Here is a 21,336-nt window from a genome sequence, read left to right as displayed (position 1 = left end):
ACTACTGAATGGGTTTTCATACCAAGTTACTAGTTTAACACCATGACCAATTCATAAAAGTTTTGGCACCCTTTGGGAAGGTGAACACCTCTGCAGCAAACTTTTAAAATAAATATTGGTGCAAATATGAATGGATGAATTCATGCTCGATGGATGGCAATAATTGTAATCCACTATGCTGCCAACTGATAAGAACAGTAGGGGATTCATAAAAGAGCTGGCAACAAAATCACATGGTCATAGTCGCATAGTCAGTAATTAACAAAGATGTATGATAATTTCCTTGGAACAACACTCCCAGGTCTGGAAAGCTCTAAAATACTTATTAAAAGTCAAACTCTTGGGTTCCTGTGTCCATTTTCTCAATTTGTGTCCACAAAATGTTCCTCACACCATGAGAAAGTCTCAGCACGTAAGAAGGACCGCACTGCTTTCTACGTATTCCTCCACCACCTGTGTCAGCGCTTTGACCAGACAAAAGATTTGATGTTACGGGGTTGAGAGGCTCTATTAATTGTCCATCCATCTTCTGTGTCCATAATTTATCACTTTTCTGAAACGTCCCCACACACATCCTGCATTTCTGTAAAACTTCCCTCCCTTGGACTAAAGAAGTTAAAATAAATAAATATAAACGGTGGTCTATAAATATCTACAGTGTAAAAGGAGACGTATCGGTGTGTAGCTCACAGGATGGCATGCAGGTCCTCGATGCGCAGGACTTTGTAGGTGAGCCAGTAGAAGACGTTGAAGAGGAGGAAGCTGAGGGGGAAGATCGCCCGCGACAAGGTGTCGATGCGCTTGGCACGCTCGATGAACCGCCGGCGGATCTCGAACAGCGAGTGACCCGGGGGGAGAGCGGACAACAAGGCAGCCGCTTCAGAGAGAGGACCGTCTCCGGAGAGCTGGCTGTCCAGAGCGTAGCTGGCTAGGAAGTAATCCTGATTTTCTGCCAACTTCTGCTGTATAAAGGGAAAGATTAAATAAATAAAATACAATTTCCACCATCGTATATATGTATCGTAAACAGTGAGTGCGAGTACCTGTGCACAGGCGCTGCAGTGTTGTTTAGTGTTCCTGGACGACACCGTACTGCCCGTAACATCACTGTTCTTGCCTCTTGTCTCGGCTCCTCCGAACTGACCGGCTCTTTGCCGTTGTTCCTGCCGGAATCGCCTCGTGAGTCTGAAGAATTCTTTGTGCTGGCGAGAGACGAAGTTCACGGCGGCGTACTCCAACAGCGCGGCGAACACGAACAGCAAACACACCGCCATCCAGATATCGATCGCCTTCACGTACGACACCTACCACACACACCCAGACCAACATCAAAACATCAAAAGAAATCTTCAAACACTTTTATTTTAGTTATTTAATTCACTTCTGGTTCATCAATTCACTTCAAATGTACATAAATGGATCAACAGATTATTAGATGAATGGAAGGACTGGGTATGTGAGACCTTGGGCAGCGAGGCTCTGGACCCGGAGCTCTGCGTGGTCATGGTGAGGACGGTGGTGATACCCAGACCCACTCGAGCAGGAGCGGCGTCCATGTTGATCCAGAAGGAAACCCAGGACAGGATGACGGTCAGCAGACTGGGGATGTACATCTGGATCAGGTAGTAACCCATCTGTCTCTGCAGGTGGAACTTCACCTCGATACAGGTGAACTTACCTGCACACACACACACACACACACACACACACACACATGGATACACACGCGCACACACGGATACAAAAAACACAAACACGTCTACAAAAAGGTCAACATTAACATACATTTGCACATTTGAAAAGATCAGTGTGATTATGTAAGTGTGTATGCGTGTATTCATGTGTGTGTGTGTGTGTGTGTGTGTGTGTGTGTTGTACCAGTGTTGTAGTGCTTGGTACAGAATCCCAGGTCTTTCTCCTCCTTCAGAACAAACTGGGGCATCGTCAGATCCTCGGCCACCTGCACCGGACCCTTATCCAACCACTGGAATATCAGATCGTTCATGGTGTAGCCGACTGGGGAGAGATTCGGGTAGAACGGTTCTAACATGCTGGTTTTACCAGGGTGATATGATTTAGGTCATATGACTGCCGCCAGTGTGACAGAGCGAAGGCTAACACGTGCTTTCTCTGTGTCGTAAAGCCAGCCACAGCATCTCTTCAAACTCCTGCTCGTGCGTGCTAAACTACCAGATTTGTGTACTGAGCAGAACTGACTGAGCTCTCTAGGACTTCCAGATGTATTTTTCCTAAGTTTAAGTTCACTTTAAAAAAAAATAATAACAGGTATTCTCCGAATCTTATGCAGTGTCTCTTTCTGTCAGTTCCGAGATTTTTGAGACAGATCGTAGATAAATACGCCATCGTACATTCAGCCCACTGGGCAGTGGGAGCGCCCGCAGGACTAAATGAATAACATATTAGTGAACAGGAACCCTGAACCCTCAAAAAACTGAACTGGGTGTTCGGAAATCGGAACTGACCAGCGTGGTGATGTGACAGAATAAAAATATAAAAACCATAATTCAGAACATCAGTTCAAACAGATTTATCAACTATTAATACACAAACTTTATAAATGTGGGTACAACTGCTAAAAACTGACATGACAATTAAAATAATAAGAACTTTGGTGCCCAGTTGGCACAGCTCTCCACGTTTCAGTCTCAGCTCTGCTACCAGTCTGCTAAGCGCCCCCCAGTGGACACGATTGGTGGTGCCTGCAGCAGCCAAAATCAGCCACGTGGTACGTGGAGATCATTCTTCCACTGCTGGAGACCCCGGTGGTGTACAAGGACGGTATATTCTCCTGACACGCCCTCCCTCCGACGCGACTCTTCTTATTTGCCCGTGCTTCAGTGGATCGCCATGTGAGGTCGGTCTCGCTCATGTAGAGTCACACACTGATCTCCATGTTCTTCCACTTCTGTACAGGTGCCTCAGGCTACTAACCAGGGTCCTTACACAGCGCCGTAGACCCCGCCCACTTTTTAGTCCTGTCTTTTCCCACACAGCAGACTAGTGGTTGATTTTGTCTGTAGGCATTTTACCTGAAGTAATATAGTATAAATATAAATACATGAACATGTTGGACAAAAGCTTGTAGGGACTCACAGCTCTCCAGCTGCATGGTGCAGGTCTGAACGTCCATGGGAAAATTCTTCAGGTCCATCGGACAGGACAGGATCAGGGTCAGTCTGAGCAGGAAAACAAACCAGATCCTGATAAACTACAGACACTTTATGCCAACACACACACACACACACACACACACTCCGGTGCCGCTCCCACCTGATGCTATAGAGCACGTTCCCGTTCTGGAAGATTCTCAGCAGCTTGTTGTCGGTGGTGACCTCGTGAAAGTTGGCGCCCTTCTCGTTGGCGAAGAACAGGTCGGGTTTCCAGATGGAGTCCAGCATGGACGGGTCCAGGTCCAGCGAGTCGTCCGGGTACTCCTTATACGCCAGGCGCGGGTCGTTCCACTGCTGCCGCAGGAACACGTTCACCCGGTAATCCTGAGGAAGGACCGATACCAGACTGAGACACCGCACGCACCACATGATCCACACTGATCTCTTCAGTTCCACTTACAGATTTTACCACCACTGGTTATCCAGGTCAAGGTCACAGTGGGTCCGGTTAACCTGGAATCACTGGGAACACCCCCCCCCCCCCCCTTCCCGTTCCACAGAAATAGCCAGTCAGGTCTGTATGTAGACCACTGACCCTAGGTGTGATATCACAGCTGGTAATGTGTGTGTGTGTGTGTGTGTGTGTGTGTGTGTGTGTGTGTGTGTGTGTACCATGGTCGTCTCTGTAACGGAGCCAAAACTGTTGATGAAGATGTTGCAGGTGACATTGACAGGAGAACCTGAAACACACACACACACACACACACACACACACACACACATACACAAAGACACACACACACACACATACACAAAGACACACACACACACACACACACAAAGAAATGCTTTAGTTTATTAAGCCGCAGAAGAAGAAATGAAAGATAAATGAGCGGCGAAGAATCAGAGGGCGTGAGGAGGAAGACGGAGAGGAGAGAAGAGCCCGCAGGAAGCGTGTCAGACCAGATCAGACGAGATCAGACCAGCCGCTCGGTGAGGCGAGAGACGGAGGAGAAGAAGAAACGAAGCCGAGATGAGAGCTGACAGCACGCGTCTCATTCGGGTCTGTGGGTTCGAAGCGGCCAGCGGAGCGAACAGAACCAACATCATCAGCGCAGGAACTCTGAGACACGCCCGAGTACCAGCGCAGAAGTGCACACGGCTCGGTTCCTCATCAACCAAAATTTCAAGGATCAGAGCTCGGCTAAATCATCCGAACTAACGAGCAAACGGTTCTCACGGTTACAGTCGTCTGCAAATGTTTAAACCCCTCGTTAACTTTCATTCATTCAGTCATTGTGTGTTTTTCCACCACGTTATCCTGGTCAGGGTCGCGGTGCTTGGTCCCTGCAAATCAGTACAAAATTATTCCTCTGACTACTAACCTGCTCACCATTCCTATCCTGATTGGAGTGGTCTCTGCTGCAGTTATGCCCTCTGCTGGCTGATCGATGTTGCTACACAGAGACGGGGGATTATGGAGATCAGTGCCTGACTCTCCGTGCGTGATACGGATCTCCGTATAAACAATGAACCCGTCTGGTGCAGGTGAAGGGAAGCGGTCGGTGCTGCACACGTGTAGGAGGAGGCGTTTTAGGATCAGGAGTGGAATTTAAAATATAATTGGGGAATTGGTTACAAATGGATTTCCAGATTTCATGGCTGATTTTTGGCCCCTTTGGAACTCTGTTGGTTGTCTCATGTTGCTGATAAGTTCAGCTGTGCTTGTAATTGTGTTGTCACTTCAAAGTCGAGCTCCTTCATGTCGTTTCATGTTTTTGTTATTGTGTCCAGCGTCTCGTGTTCTGAAGGGAAATTATTTTGGAAAACGTTTGTGGGGTTTTTTTACCTCCCGCGTGCACTCGGTGTGGCACAGCCATAAATCAGAGGACGGTCAGAGACAGACAAAAACACATTAGGCTGTGATGGAGGACCGAAAAAGAACAATTTCGTCTTTTAAGTGATTGATTCTGATACATGTAGACCACATAACGGGGGCCAAAAACAAACAAGGTCAAAAAAGATCTGTTCTGTCGTCCGGTGCTCGTTTATCTCATCATGTGGACGCCTGAACGAGATCCTGTTAGACGTCCCATTACAACGGTGGAGGGGCTTGAACCAAAAACTCATCTGATCACTGGTATGGTATCTTAACCGTTAAACAACACTGGGTACCACTGGCTTTAAAATGGACTTGCCCCATGACCCCATACATCCCCGCCACAGTCAGTAATACCAGCCTCCACTCTTCTGTAGTGCGACTGTGGGAATTTCTGCTCCTGTTAGATAAGGTCAGGCCGCTAGACTACAGGCGTTATGAGACTTGCTTTTGTACAAAGGGACAGAAATGACCATCAATCGTTTGGGTGCCTACATGGGCACTGATTGGCAGAGACGAGGGATAATGGTATGAACAATGAACCCAACTGGTGCAGGTGAAAAGAAGCGGTCAGTACTGCACACATGTTGGAGGGGGCGTGTGTTAGTCACAGCCCTCGTTGGTCTGGAGTGGAGGCCTGTAGCACTAGAGAGGAGGTGAAATACGATCAGGGAATTGGATACGACTAAATTGGGATTACATTTCAGGGAAAAAGCATAAAAAAGTGAACTGTAGGTGGTCTGAAATGTTATCTGGGATGTGAGGATTAAATAAAGTTTCTGTATTTAATTCTACTGAGACTCACTGATGCCGAGAAACACGTCTGGCCAGAAATAAAAAACAAAAAATTTTTTTGCTGTATGCACGACTTTCTAAAGTTAATAGGGACGCTCTCTCTTTTTCTTCTCCATTCTCACAGAAATATTCTCTCTATCAGCAGCTGTCTTTGTGTTCCTGCGATCACAAGACAAACGAGCGAAAGTCTCGGACCGAAGGTTTTTTTTTTCTGGCTGAAATCAGCAGGTTCCTCTCCGCACGCCGCCGCTATTTCCGAGCGTCCCCAAGTGACAAGGATATCAGTGGGACGCAGCGGCGCTGAGGGATGAAGGGACGAGCAGGGAGGGGATTAAAAGACAGAGGTCAATATGGAGTTAAGAAAAGAAACGTCCAGCCAGGAGAAGCAGAATTAAGGTCCAGCTTCAGCTTTTCCACGTCAGGTCAGTGGGTACAACCGGTGCCTCACAGCAAGAAGGTCCTGGGTTTGAGTCCCAGGTGGAGCGGCCCAGGTCTTACGCAGTCGGAATAATTGCAGATACTCAATTGCCCTGTATGTCTGTGTGTGTATGTTTGTGTTTGCCCCCTCTGCAACCCTGACCAGGACAAAACTGTGGTTATAGACAGTGAATGTTTTTATTCACCTCTACCCCTCTAGTGGTTACAAGATGAACTACAGCAGCAGACTGTGTTCCCCCCCCCCCCCCTTCCCCCACAGTCATATAATACTGGAAATGTAGTAACAGAGTCCGTCATGTTTTCATTTGTGAGCAGTAAAGACTGGGGTGAAGTGAAAAGCCCTGAAGTTCATAACGACAGCAAAGCGACACGTCAAAGCAACCGGCTGTCATTCATTTTCAGTTAGATAGATTGAAATATAAATAAATAAAATCTAGTCCTGCAGGTTTAGCTGTGATCTCAGGGTTACCGTCTGGGGAAAGACTCGCTAAAAACTGGCTGTGGCTCCACCTTCAGCTTCTTCAGGCTGGGATGATCATTATTCGCTTGCTGCACCTTTAATGTTGATCTAATCGTACCTTTAAAGTTGGGTCGGATGCGAGCGTCGTAGCCCGACGTCCTTCCCATCAGTTTGTCCAGGAAGTCGGAGGGTGACAAGGGTTTAGTCCCGCTGCCCGGAGGTTTAATCTCCCTGCTCGTTACAGGCCTGAAAACAAACAACTAGATGAGAAAGAAGAACTGAATCAAACAGCAAGCCTATTTCTGAATCACTCGTTTTAAATATATGCTGGTGAGTTTTGTGAGGTTGTGGCCAGAGGCGACCTGATGTCACCCTGAGATCTCTCTAGAACGTTCCTCCTGTCTGAACGGGGAAATCTTCTCCATCTCCTCCTGACGCTGATGTGATACGTTACATAACGCTGGAGTTTATTATCAGAGGGACGGTACCGTACCGTCATCGCCGTTCACGCTCGGCTTCCTTCACTTTCGTCTCTGGGCCTGCGTGAAGTTTGCTCATGCAGATACACACGGTAACGACGTGGGTCTGAGAACGTGAGTCCGGTCCTTCTGGCTCGACGTCTGATCGTCCCACTGACCCACATTTGATTGGTCAGATGACTCAGTCTGACATCGTATTGATGTTGTAGTGACCGCGTGGCTCATTAGCTGAAGCTGGAAATGTTAAATCAGACCGTGCTGCGTGTGTGTCTTGGCTGATCGACTAAATGTGAGGAAACGAGAACAGTAACAGGGTGTAAATGTCTTTTTTGGCAGAAGTGTGTGTGTGTGTGGAAATAACGATTCTGACACAGACACACAAACACACACACACACACACACACACACTTCTGCCAAAAAAGACATTTACACCCTGTTACTGTTCTCGTTTCCTCACATTTAGTCGATCAGCCAAGACATGTTTGGTATCTGGAGTTTGATTCTCTATAATAACAAATGACCAAAAGTATGTGGACACCCTCCTGTTATTGAGTTTATCCTACATTTGTGCATCTATTTATATATTTTTTATATCACTTATATTAATATCTTTATTCTATTTATACACCTGCATACTGATGTACAGTAATACTGACTTACCTTAAATAACTTTTCCTTTGGGATTAATAAAGTGATTGATCTGTCTGTCTGTCTGTCTAACCATCTATCAATCTGTCTGTCTGTCTATCCATATATATAGCTGTCTGTCTATCTTTTTATATCTATAGCTGTCTATCTATCTATAATCTGTCTGTCTGTGTTTATCTATCTGTCTGTCTGTCTATCTTGTTGAAGTTGAGCATGGTGGAGCAATGGGTAGCACTGTCACCTCACAGCAAGAAGGTCCTGGGTTTAATTCCTAGGTGGAGTTTGGCATGTTCTCCGTGTGTCTGTGTGGGTTTCCTCCCACAGTCCAAAGACGTGCAGTCAGGTCACCTGGAGCTATCAAAATATTCCTAATTGTGTGTGTGTGATGAACTGGTGACCTGTCTGAGGTGTTTCCTGCCTTTCATTTGGTGAGCTGTACCCTCTGTGACCCTGACCAGGATGATGATGAATGATTAATCCAAACCCACTGCTCAGTGATGTCAAATGTAATAATATTATAATATATATAACATGATTTTAACTTCGTGGCTACGCTTTGGTAAAAGTCCAATGCACAAACAAGATCCATAAATACAAGAACAACAACAGAGCTGCTGTAACACAGGAACACAGGTGATACTGTCCACAGTCAAGCAAGCTTCATTTCATCATGTGCTCAAAATGCAGGAAAGCAGTCGCTGCCTCTGCTCCTGACCTCACCTGTATAGTCCAGCTGTGAGAAACACTTAAACAAACGTGTTCAGATGGAATGAGACGCTTTTACCTGACGGCTCCACACAGCCAGCAGAGAAGAACCGTCCACACACTCGTCCACATCTGTCCAGACATGATGGACTGACCGCCTCCCTCTGACCGCTCTCCGTCCACACGTCTGGAGTTACGAACCATCCAGAGCTGAGACGTGGACCTGAGTGTTTCTGTCTCTGTGGAAGAGCGTCTCTCCACACACACACACTCTCTCGTTTCTCTCTCACTGAACACACACTCGCCTGAGGAGTGCGAGCGCAAGCAGCAGCAGCAGAAGTGTGTGTGAACATGTGTGTGTGTGTGTGTGTGTGAAGACGTTTATTAAGAGTAAACACACGAAGCGTGAACATCTGAGGACGTCCCACATTCACCCACTTTTAGTTTAGGTTCCTCACACTAAACATGGGTCCTGGGTTTCCTCCAGGCACTCCGGTTTCCTTCCAGCAAAAGAGAACTTGCAGAAGATAGATTGGCTGCTTCAGAGTGATCCTAAACATGAGCGAATGAGCGAGTGATTGACACTCAATTCAGGATGTTTGTACGTGCCTTTTGACCCTCCTGGACCTTGACCAGGATGAAGCACTATGTGAAATGTATGGTTGAGTATAAAATCTATTCAAATCCAATTCCAAAAACATTTGGACTGTCGATAAAAAGCAAATAAAATGCAAACAGAATCACACTTTTTTTTTTCTTTCCACACTCACTCTTAGAGGCATTTTAGAGTAACCAATCCACCTTCTGCATGACAGTAGATAACCTACACTACAGAGTAAAAAAACACAGATATTAAGCCAGGAGACGTCTGCGGAGTTCATATTACACACACACACACGCAGAAATGCTAATGCTGTGCAGATCTGAACACTGAAGCTTCACAGATCATGCGAAGTGACCTGGAAGGCGATTCCTGAGCACACGATCCGACGGAGAGCCGCGCCGCTAACGCAGAGGCGCATCTCAGGTCTCCGAGGCCCAGGGCGTGGATGTATATTTCATGTCGCCTGGGCCCTCACTGACCCCGAGATTATAACGTGGAGAAGGAGAGCGAACATCAGAAACGTGGCTGGACGAGAGCAGGACAGAAGAAGGTGGTGGGATGTGAACCCAGATCTTCAGCACTTCTCAGCTTCATAATTAAAGTATTATTGTTTAGCTGGAGCACCAGAGAGCCACAGTGGAACCTTAAGCAAGATGAACTTTACTTACAAGCCACGTCTATAATAAATACATGGACTGTCTTTATTTTTGTCCACAAAAGCAACTTCCCCCAGCGTGACCACTTTCAATCCCCCACCCATCGTACCCACGCTGGCTGAGAATACATACAGTGAAGTCCAAACAGCCCTCCCTTCCTCAGACGTGGCCAATCAGGTAATTAGGCAGATTACATCTGGTTACTAGCACCGCTGAGACCCTGATCAGGGAAGTACTACCACCAGTGACAGGTATTACCATCCTACTAAATGTAAAGAGTGCTTTTTTTTTGCAAACAGAGAAACAAACCTGGTCACAGCATGTGGAGTAGAGAGAGGAACTTGTGCCGCTTGTTCTCATTTTAAACCCCCATTTTTTAAAATGACAGAGCCCTCAAAAAGGTACAATCATTTTTCCCTCTGTCCTGATAACACTATTTGACGATTTGTCGTCTTACATGCTTCAATCGACTCGAACAGATTTCATTACATGTGCCCTGACGGTCCTGAGTCCTAAAGTCAACGTCAAGAGTAAAATTAAGGAGACAAATATTCCCAGAAGGCATTGCAATGCAAACAAACAAACAAAAAATACCCACAATTAGCAGGCTAGACGTTTTTACTTGTAAGCTGACTGGATAATCAAGAAACGAACAAATCTAATCTGTCTGATGTGCTTATATTTATTTATTATGTATGTATTTAAATAAAAACGTCTTTTGCTTGATTTTTATCTGGTCTTTTTTACTTTCCAAAACTAGTACACAGGTTAGGATGCAAACACAGTTTTTGCACAACATAATGACCCCCCCCTCCCTCCAAAAAAACCCTTAAATGTACCATACAACAGCTGACGTACTTGCTTTAACCCCACTCGACTGTATAAAGTTTATAGAAGTGACGTTCTAGTGAAGGCCGAGTATGATGGGTAACCTGATTTTATTAAAAAAATAGCCTCTTTTTACACTTGTGCTGTAGGAGATCACTCGTGTGGCACAGCTGACAGCACAGACCACAAGTTAAAATCAGTACCGGAATGCAGGGAAAAAAACGTGCAGCTTTTTAAAATATATATATTTTATTGTTGCATTTTCCTCCTAATGTTCCAGTTTTTTTTGTTCCGATCTAGCTCTTTTTAATTCCTCCTTTGCTCTTGCACCGCCCCGTCTTGCACAGGCTGCATTTGCAGCACCGATGAGGAACCCCCGTCGACCCTCCCTCCCTTTGGGGCGACAGTCTGTACGATTTCCAGTTCAGACTTCTTCTTCTTCTTCTTCAAAAAATAAAGGGACGGCAGAGATGAAACATTCACACGTTGCAAATATACATTTACTGACCTTATTAGAAAACATACAGAATGATCCCGTATAAACCACAGGTTTTCACCAGCAGGTACTAATCTGTGCTGATTTCACAAGTCCATTCGTGAGCTTTGGCTACAGCGCCACACGCAGGCCTGGAGGCAGAAACGCAGGTCTGAGAGAGTTCGAGTTCGAGGCCGAGGCAGGCTGCAACCAGTGTGTGTGTGTGTGTGTGTGTGTGTGTGTGTGTGTGTGTGTGTGTGTGTGTGTTTAGTCTTCGTGAATGTTGAAGAGCTTGGCCACCTCGTTCAGATCAGCATGCTCTTCTCCGTCTTTAATGATCTAGAAACAGATGCAGACGGGTGAGGGCGTGGTCAGTCAGTGGATGAACGAGTGAACGGTGTAGGTAGACAATGAATTCAGAGCGAGCGGGTCGACCTACCTTCCTGGCGATGGGCATCCTGTTAAAGACGTTCCACAGCACCATACCGACCACCACTTTGTCTCTCAGGTAGAAGACCACGCCTTTACCGTAACTCTCCTGCTGTGTGGGTGGGGCGGGAGTCACCGTACCTATGGAGAGCGGCCCGGCGACCGCCTCCGTCTCACTCTCGGACCGGATCCCGGTACCTACACACACCACAAACAGGCTCGATTAGCCAAAAAGTGAGAGTGAGTGTGTGTGTGTGTGTGTGTGTGTGTGTGTGTGTGTGTACCTGACTCTTCGGTCACTGCTTTGGGCGTATCCTTGGCTGTAGCCTTTGCGAACACCCCAACAGTTGGGAGGCTGCTGTCTACTATACCGATGGCTTCATATCCTACATCAGGGCCCAGATCACTCCTACACACACACACACACACACACACACACACATTAACCCACCACCACCACCTTGTGGCTTGGCATACACATTTGGTCGATCTGGAAGGAGTACAGCAGCATTACTGAACATAACGTTTAAAGGGTTAAAGCTTGTTTAGACATTTTAATGCTGTGTAAGTGTGTGTGTGTGTGTGTGTGTGTACCAGAACATGGACTGGTGCCAGTAGGGTTTGTTGGCTCCGGTCATGTTTTCGCCAGCCAGTCGGCCACTGACCACCGCATGATCGTGATGTTCCACTCGCCTCCGGCCCAGCTTAATGTCATAGAAACATGCAGCATCTCCAGCCTGCACACACACACACACACACACACACACACACACAGTAATACTTACTCTAGTACTTTTAAAAACCGTCTACAATCATGAATAACCGTGTGAGGAAATCAGTCACACGTACCACCCAGATATTGGATCGCGCCTGCAGCTCGGCATTGACCCGATACCCTCCGAAATCAGAGTCGATCTCCAGGCCGGCCGATTTCGCCAGCTGGATGCTGGGCTCCAAACCCACGGCGGCGACAATATGATCGGTCTTCACCTACAGGAATTAAAACGAACACGGGGTTAACAAAGCCAGCGCTGGGAGACCTGTTAAAGCCAGAGAGAGCGCTCCAGTTCGGACTCACCACTCGCCCGTCCTTTAGCTTGATCTCCACCTTTCCGTCGTTGTAGCCGACGTTCTTGACCACGGCTTCGGTCAGCACCTGCACGCCCTCTGTCGGTGAGGTCAGAAACACAACAGCTGCTAAAACAACGGCGTGATAGAAAAATTCTAACAGACACAGATAAATATTGAAGCTTTTTGGGTTCGATTAGATGTAGAATGAAGAAGGAAATGCATGCCTTGATAATCAAGGGACTAATATTGGCGCTCATGGAGGGGGGGAGGGTGGCTGGTACGGACATAATTTATTACCAATACTTGGAGTAGATGCCGAAATGTATATACATAGGTTAATAAAGTAAGTCAGGGATTAAGCAGGTGAGGGAAATGGCTCACAGAGCTTTATCACGGGTCAATTATGTCTGTTTTATGCCTGTCCAGGTTGAAAGCACTAGCACATTAGTACCTGTACTACTGTTTAAGTCCGCCAATTCAGATAAAAGCATAAACAAGGTTTAAATTTGCGAACGAACAACATCTGCAACCTTCGTGTCCATCGTGTCACTGGTCATGTGATCACCAGGTCACACTAACACACCAGGCACATCTTGTGTTTGATCTTTCTCACCTTTTCTCACTTTTTCTGTGGTCCAGTTGCTGAGGTATTCGGGGAGAACTTTACCCATGTTCCCTCTTTCTGGGAACATCTGGATCACCTCCAGGCCCAGATCAGCAGCTACGGTGCAAACGCAGCAGATGCATGAATATAAAATCCTTCACATCTTATAAATAAAAAAGAAACTGCTAACAACTCGAGCAAAACAATTCTCTCTCTCCTCATGTTAATAAGAAGCTCCCGTATTTACTCATCCCCCCTCGTTGTTTCCCCCCCACGGAGACGCGAGCGTGCCGACCCGATTCCCGCTGTATGACTGACAGATCTGTGCTGGTGTTTGGACTCACATCTTCTGCCCAGGGCACAGGCCAGCTCGCTGCCCAGAAATCCGCCCCCGACGATGGTGATGGACTGGAGCTCTCGGGAAACTTTCTCCAGCGCTCTGAAATCCTCGACCTGTGCAAAACGGCATGAAGAGAACAGAAGAGGACGCCATTATTTTGGCGAAACGTGAAAACACACACAGTGCAGTGGCTCCAATCACACCAAAAGATCCTTGTGTATTAATATGTGAATATAAATAACCGCAGAAACCTGAGACCTGTTCGTACCGCGAGCGTTTTTTAGAAGAGGGCTACACTAATCTCGGCATGATTCTCCTCGACGCAAATGCAGCGCCTGATAGGAGGGACCCCTGTCAACCTTCCTCCCTCAGGCAGGGCCAAAAAAATGCCTGTTGAACGCCTAGCCGCAGTGGCAGTTGTGGTAGCTCAGGTAGTAATCAGAAGGTTCTTGCCACTGTTGGACCCCTGAGCAAGGCACTTAACCCTCAGTCGCATGAATTGTACTCAGTCATACTTGTAAGTCTGCTAAATGCCATGAATGTAAATGAAGGTACACACGTTGTGCCTGTCAGACACCCGGCCAGGTCGAAAGCACTAGCGCATTAGTTTGAACGTTCAATTCAGTAAATAAATTCAAAATGTGCAAGAAACTGTGTCATCGCTATACAAACCAGTAGGGCATTGGTTCCCGACCTATGGCCCACAGTCGTCTTCTATAGGCCTATTAATCCTATGCAAAAGTTTAGACACCCCTAATTAATTATTATAGTCTGTTAACAATTATTAAGGATTTTTTAGCATTTTTTATTCGCTGGATCATTAAATATGTGCTAACCTGAACATTTTATCTAACACTCGGTGCGTCTGTACCTTCCTGAAGAGCGTCGTCCTCTTCTTCACCTCCTCGCTGGCTCTGTCAATCACCTGCAGATTCCTGGGAACTCCGCCTAACACAGACACGCATCAACAAATTCCAATCTAATATCCCTATTTAATATGTATTTATGATTTAATATGTATGTGTGTGTGTGTTACCCGTAGCAATCAGGCATTTATCGTAGGAGATCTCGACCCCGTCGCTCAGTCTGATCTTGTTCTCCCTGACGTCCATGTGCACCACCTACGAGACACACGCTTTTACAAGCCGACCCCACACAGCTAATTTAGCGCCGTACGTAAAGCGTGCTGACTTTTACCTTCCTGCCCGTCAGCACGGCCACGCCGCCGTTCTCCACCGCGTCTAGCTCGCCGGGGCTCACGTAGAACGATGGAGGCTGGAAATAAACACTGAAAAAAATAACAAACGAGGGTAAACCTAATTGCTTTTAATTCCCGAATCTCACTGAACATCGAGCGACGCTCTAACAGCTTCATGAACAGAGCTGCGGGTACCACGAACACTTCAGCAGCTTGGAATTAGGATAATCGATCCTCAACTCAAATCCCCTCGAGTTGGAAGGTCATTAAAAGCTTTATATGAGCTTTTTAAACACTGGAGGAGGGACGGAATCATATACACAAGTCGTTAGAACCGCGGCACTCACCTCCTCTCTTTGCCGTTCCACTGTTTGAAGCGAAGGGTCTCTGTAACCGCGGGGTCGTCGGAGAACCAGAGCTCTTTAGAGAGAGGAGGCCTCATGTAGGGCAGGTCCTGTTCCTCCGTCACTATCAAAACCTGCACAAAAAGAAGCCAAAAAACAAACAGAACAATTAACCTAACGTAGCAGAGCTTTTATTTTGGAATTTTGGGAGGTGGGAGCACAGAATGAGGCTGTAAAATGACCACGTCGGACATCCAAATGTACATTACTGGCCGTTATTTTATCGTATCGTATGTGAAACGACTGATTAGTCTGATTTGTGTTATTTAGTTTCCTAAAATCAACTGCACGCCAAAAAATATCTAGACACCCCTTTCCTCCATCCCTAATTATAGATATATATAAAAACAACAGAAAATAAACAACTTTGCAGCCGTATTTTGGGAGGGCCGCCTGTCCTGTTTCAGCATGATCCTTTACCCAAAAGTCTAAATATAGTGTGGACTGTGAGTCGGGCCTTTTTGTCCAACATCAACGTCTGAGCTTACGTTTGTCGGCCGTCCAGAAGAGTAGAGACTGTTATGACAACAAAGGAGCGTTTAATGTCTATGCATTTTGACTGGGATGCCTAATAAGATCATGGTTGGGTGTCCACAGTCATGTTCCTCACCCTGGCACCGGGGTCACGGGCCCGGATGGACCTCGCTGCTGCGAACGAAGCCGTGCCTCCACCGATCAGGAGGTAGGGGGCGTGTGCGGGGACCAATGGGACCTCGGGGAGGGCGGGTGCTTCTACTGGTGCAGCGCCGGGAGCCGGTTCAGGAGCTAAAGACAAAAAGGGTCAGAGGTTTAGACGAGATCAGACGGACCGACAGGACGAGGAAACACAAACAGGGAAGAAAGGGAACGTTTTGGGAGAACGGGAATTTGTCCCCATGTGTGAGTCCTTAACGTTAGCGCTTAACATTACACATTATCACACATTTCATTAAACACCCAAGTGATTCATCCACCCAGCACACCAGGAGTGACTTCTACAAACTAGCATTAGCAAGTGGGGGGTGGGTTTAGGTAAACAGGGTAAACACAAATATGTGAAAACAAAAATCCATAAGTGTAAACAACCATCAAACTCCATAAAGAACCCTTAAAGAAAATCCCTCGCCAGAAATGTTGGTCCTACAGAGAAAATCGTGCAAAAAATGGTGGAAAAATAATCGGTAACGTCGTTTGTTCCCATCCAGTCAAAACTGGCCTCTTACCACGTTCGGTAACCGGTGGAGACTCGGGGACACTTTCGGCGACCGCGTCAGGAGCCGGCTCTGCGGGTTTTCACCAGGAGGAAGAAAATTAGCACCAACTCTCAAAATAATCATCAAATGAGGTCCATCATCATAAAGAAACCCACATCTTCGGGTCTCCGTACGGAGGGATGGAGCTTACCACTCGCAACGACTGCAGGGGGATCCGGAGCGGACGCTTCCAAATGAACTTCTTCCACTCTTGATTCTTCTACAGGAGGTTCTGGAGATGTTTCCGGTACTGCTTCCGTTACAGAAGGTTCTTCAACAGCTTCAACGATTTTGACTACCGAAGGTTCTGAGATATCCTCCTCCACGGGTTCTAATTCCACAAATCAAGTACAAACATGACAACGATCATTTGGGCAGGACCTTCCACTTCAAGGGAGGTTCTGAATTACCCATCATGCCAAAATATTGCTGGCGGCATCTTCGTGTTCTTCGATTCCATGAGCATCCCCACATCAACCGATGTTATGGAACCTGTTTCCTTCACCAATGGCAGAAGCGAATAGGACAGGTTCATCAACTTAGGGTGCAAAGAAAAAACACGCCCATGAAACCATCCCAAAACATCCCGAAATGCACAAAGCCAAACACACGTACTGAAGAGGATTCCTGTTAGTCTGAGGCAGGAGGAAGAACGAAGACGAGAGACTGTTCGTGTTGTTAGGAACGTGATGTGATGGGTGGAGAGAAGCACATCAAGATCGAGCAACTTCAGAGACCCTCTCACCTCAAACCAACATCTGAAAATGTTACGCTTACTTACATCAACAAACACTTTAATGAGGCAGAAATATTAAGAGGCTGTTTGAGGAGCCACCGACAGACACAGACGTGGAATAAAACAAAGCGGGCGTGGTTAACAGGGTGTAGCGAGAATCATGCAACATGCACGTTTAGGAACCTGACGGTGGAACCAGACGCCCCTGGTGAGTCCATGAGCTCAGATTCAGGCCCAAACTCAAATCGCTTGGTCATTCAGCGACTGAACAGTAACTGAACCCATCGGGAAACGCCAAGAATTTGGGATTTGCATCTATAGAACCTTACCAGGTGGGGCTGGTTTTCCCAGCATGGATGAAATAGCATCGTACATGTCTCCAAAGCCCTGATCATTAAGCTTCTAATAATAAAAGATCAGGTTTAAATACACTGCTGCACCTTTCTCATTAGGGGACCAGGGGCCCGATGAGACTGACTGTCTAAGTAAGCCAGATTCTAATTTAAGTGAGGATTGTGTGACTTGTATCGTTAGTACTGGTCGTTAGTACCAGCCGGTTGACTCGTGCTCATGCTAACAGACTGTTAACGTGTTAAAGTCAAGCTAAGCGAATGTTAGAGCAGCTTAGCCTTCACACAGCGTACCTGAGCGCTCCCTTTATCTACGGATTTAGTCATTTCCAGTTCCCATTTGTGAATCCGCTGCCACTTACACAACCCCCAACTGATCAACCACACTCCCCTAACGATCCATGGTTCTTATTACATGCTTCTCAATACCCCGGCCGCACCCCCGAGTGCAGGTCCCAAGCCCGGATACAATAAGATGGTACGCGGACCAGGACGATCCACTCCGGCAGCCGAAATTATTAGCCGTAAGTGGATTATCAGGGTTCAGAGGCGGGCGTGTGGTGACGGGGATGAAGAACGTCTCACCTTTTGTTGGTTTTGACTCTGTTTTATCTGGAAAACACAAACACACACCACAGAATTGTTTTCATCATTTGTTTTTTCATCACAGTACCGTACAGAGAAATCAGACTCACGTTTCCTGTGACCCACCTTTTCTCGCCGGCTCTGACGTTACAAACGCAGCTGCTGCTGCTGGTTCTGATGTTTTCTTTGACCTGTTGGTCATCTCGGTCATTCGTTCGTTGTACCTCTCGCGGTCTCGTGCGACGGTCCGGTACGCCTGGGCATAAAACATCAGCATTCATTAATGACATAATACCGGCGTTATTAATAACAGTGGTGGCTCAGTGATTAACTGGATCAAGCCCCAATACTGCTAAATTCCTGCCATCGAACCTCAGCCGTGCTATCCACCAACTGGCTACCTGCACAGACATTATTAGCTATATTTGGAAATAGAGGGTGCTTTCGGTCCTGCTCTACTGTGACCCTGACCGGGATAATGCGACTGATGAAAATAAAAAAAAGAAGAAAAAGGAATGCTGCTACTCACGTAGACGCCTCCGCCCAGACACACAGCTCCCACCAGCACAAGGTAGGCGGCGTTCTCTCCACCTCCACCCAGCGGCCCTGACGACATGTGGGCCTGTGGGATGAACGCCGGCCTCCTCTCATGTCTCAGCACTACAAAAAAAATGCAATTATCATATTATTATCATTTTAACGGCATGTTTTACACTTCGGTTACATCGATGACGGACACGGTGAGTTACTCATCAGCTCACAAGGTTATATCCAACACAGTCATGGGCAATTTTGTATCTCCAGTTCACCTCACTTGCACGTCTTTGGACTGTGGGAGGAAACCGGAGCACCCGGAGGAAACCCACGCCGACACGGGGAGAACATGCAAACTCCACATGAAAGGACCCGGACCGCTGGCATGATGTGGACACACACCTACGTGCTCCAGATCAGCAAACTGCTGAAGGTTCTGCTTATACAGAGGTGAACTAACCCTAACCCTAACCCTAGTGTAGTTTGATTAGTAACTGTAGTCATAGAACAAGGTCAGCCATAGAACAGCACCCCTGAAGCAGACAGGGTTAAGGGCCTTGCTCAAGGGCCCAACAGTGGCTGCATGGCAGAGCTGGGATTCGAACTCTTGACCTTTCAGTTGATAGCCCAAAGCTCTACCCACTAGGCCACCATTTACATTTACAGCATTTAGTTAACTGAATACAGTTTGAGCAGTTGAGGCTGAAGGGCCTTGCTCAGGAGACCAACAGTGCTGGCGGTGAGGCTTGAACCAGCAACCTTATGATTACTAGTCCAGCATCTGAACCACTAAGCTACCACTGTCCCTGATTAGTACAATTGTAATTGGTTCATTTTTTTTGGAACAATATTAAATTATTAGATGTCATCTGAGGTTATTTGTTTGTTTACAGAAGTTAGTCAGAACTCCACGGTTGGTATTCATGAGGGGGCACTTTCTTTTTCCCACACAAGTGTTTGTAAACTTGACACCAGAACTGAAGATCTTTAATTTAACCACTTAGTTAAATAATCAGCCTGTAAAGTGAATGAACGGTGAGAGAATTATGATTAGCTGCAATGCTAACAATCCGCTCCAGCGCTCAAGTTCACACAGAAGCAGCTTCACCTGAAGCTAACTGATTAGCATTGCTAACTGACAGCTGGCTAAGCTTAACGGCTAACCGTAACGGCTGTCACTCACGCGCTCTCTTCCCGGTCTGGCGACACAGAGTGGTTGAGGCTCGCGCTACCGGAGCGAGTTTATTCCAGACCGCGTTACACTTAAACATGACAAAAACCGACCGTGTGTTTATACTGTAATAAACTAAAGCTGCTCCAGCTACACTGCACTACAGTACAGTACACACACAACCCCACACTAGTGTGCTACCACACAGCGTTCCCGATACAAACTGCACCCCAAGGACCTATTAGAGCATCGTCTTATGTGCCTGATTAAAAACATAGGCTCTAGTTCTAAAACTCATTTCAAGAGCTTAAGTTCAATTTCAAGAGAGACTTTATTGTAATTTCAGCTCTATACAAGTACATATTAAAACGAAACAACGTTCCTCCAGGACCAGAATGCAATACAGAACAAAGAGTGCGAGACAATACAATACACAGTGCAGATGAACTATAACAATGGATTAAAATTTAATAAAAACATAACTAGGCAAAGCAATAAGAAGCTTACTAAGATCATTAAAATAAAAACATGCTATGTTTTAAAGATTTAATATAATTCAAATGAGTGATATGACAAATAAAATGCCTACTTTTCCATAATGTGCAGTCTGTTTTTGTTTAGTTTCTGTCAGGACCAAAATAAAATAGAATAAAAAATAATAGAATACTTACATAATACATTTCATTGTATTTGTTAGAGCTATAAAATCTACAAGACAAGTATTTAGTATCACTACAAGGTCTTGGCATTTGTTGTATAAGATTATTACTTAAGAGTAGACTGTACAGGAAGAAATAATATGTATTAAATATCTTTATTTGTTTGTTTATTAGAATTTTATTAAACATTTTAAATGTTTTACACTGTGGTTACATTCATGACAGGAACGGTAGTCACTCATCACACAAGATTCATCAGTTCACAAGTTTATATCAAACACAGTCACGGATAATTAGTATCTCCAATTCCCCTCACTTGCATGTCTTTGGACTGTGGGAGGAAACCTGAGCATTCGGAGGAAACCCACGCAGACACGGGGAGAACATGCAAACTCCACACAGAAAGTACCCGGACCGCCCCACCTGGGGATCGAACCCAGGACCTTCTTGCTGTGAGGCGACAGTATCTTTATTTAATAAATATAAGACTAATAGAATAAATAAATGAATAGAAAAAACAGGAACACAGACAAAAATTATTAAATCAATATTATTTATACTTCTGTTAAAGATCAGAAATTAGGTCAATTTATTGTTACGTTTACTTTAATATTAAAAATTCTTGTAAAAATGATTATAATGTATATATCTTTGAATCAGGCATATACGCGACCCTCTTAAGAATCAGACTTTATTTCGCCTCAGATTGAAGGCGGCTCTTTTGTAGCCAATGACATTTTCACCGGAAAACAGGGGGTGCATGATATTACAGAGGGTCAAAATACAATACAACACCTAGAACGTTCTTCAGGTCATTTCGACTTGCGTGCAAGTTTCCGATAAGCTCACAGAGCCCGCCTCTTGTCTGCTCCTATTGGCTGTGGTTTTGTCGCACACTTCGCTGATTGGTTGTTTTTACTTTCCA

The 21,336-nt window shown here is 46.0% G+C and overlaps 2 protein-coding genes across 4 annotated transcripts; both read right to left on the bottom strand.

The window, feature by feature from the left end:
* Window positions 1–176: 176 nt before the first annotated feature.
* glra4b (glycine receptor, alpha 4b) lies at window positions 177–7,202 on the bottom strand. Its single transcript, XM_062989153.1, has 9 exons — window positions 7,197–7,202; window positions 6,822–6,963; window positions 3,804–3,871; window positions 3,292–3,515; window positions 3,115–3,197; window positions 1,879–2,016; window positions 1,464–1,678; window positions 1,044–1,304; window positions 177–962 (listed from the first exon to the last, which is right to left on the bottom strand). The coding sequence occupies exons 1-9, from the start codon at window positions 7,200–7,202 to the stop codon at window positions 687–689; spliced, it is 1,413 nt and encodes a 470-aa protein (XP_062845223.1). The 3' UTR covers window positions 177–686.
* A 3,651-nt stretch (window positions 7,203–10,853) lies between these two features.
* On the bottom strand, window positions 10,854–19,917 carry aifm1 (apoptosis inducing factor mitochondrion associated 1). Of its 3 annotated transcripts, XM_062988622.1 has the most exons (19): window positions 19,765–19,917; window positions 18,577–18,707; window positions 18,174–18,303; window positions 18,048–18,074; window positions 16,528–16,707; window positions 16,347–16,406; window positions 15,755–15,909; window positions 15,088–15,218; window positions 14,740–14,830; window positions 14,579–14,663; window positions 14,414–14,490; window positions 13,547–13,655; window positions 13,212–13,319; window positions 12,606–12,694; window positions 12,377–12,517; window positions 12,122–12,264; window positions 11,812–11,936; window positions 11,538–11,725; window positions 10,854–11,437 (listed from the first exon to the last, which is right to left on the bottom strand). In XM_062988622.1, the coding sequence occupies exons 1-19, from the start codon at window positions 19,850–19,852 to the stop codon at window positions 11,366–11,368; spliced, it is 2,130 nt and encodes a 709-aa protein (XP_062844692.1). In that variant the 5' UTR covers window positions 19,853–19,917; the 3' UTR covers window positions 10,854–11,365. The 3 variants fall into 3 exon arrangements, with proteins under 3 accessions (XP_062844692.1, XP_062844693.1, XP_062844694.1); XM_062988623.1 differs by lacking the exon at window positions 16,347–16,406 and having other exon boundaries at window positions 19,765–19,916; XM_062988624.1 differs by lacking the exons at window positions 16,347–16,406; window positions 16,528–16,707 and having other exon boundaries at window positions 19,765–19,913.
* Window positions 19,918–21,336: the final 1,419 nt, after the last annotated feature.

This window comes from Trichomycterus rosablanca, chromosome 26, assembly GCF_030014385.1.
Source record: "Trichomycterus rosablanca isolate fTriRos1 chromosome 26, fTriRos1.hap1, whole genome shotgun sequence".
Lineage (NCBI taxonomy): Eukaryota > Metazoa > Chordata > Actinopteri > Siluriformes > Trichomycteridae > Trichomycterus > Trichomycterus rosablanca.
Note: the sequence above shows the minus strand (reverse complement) of the source record. Positions and strands in the feature narration are given on the sequence as shown.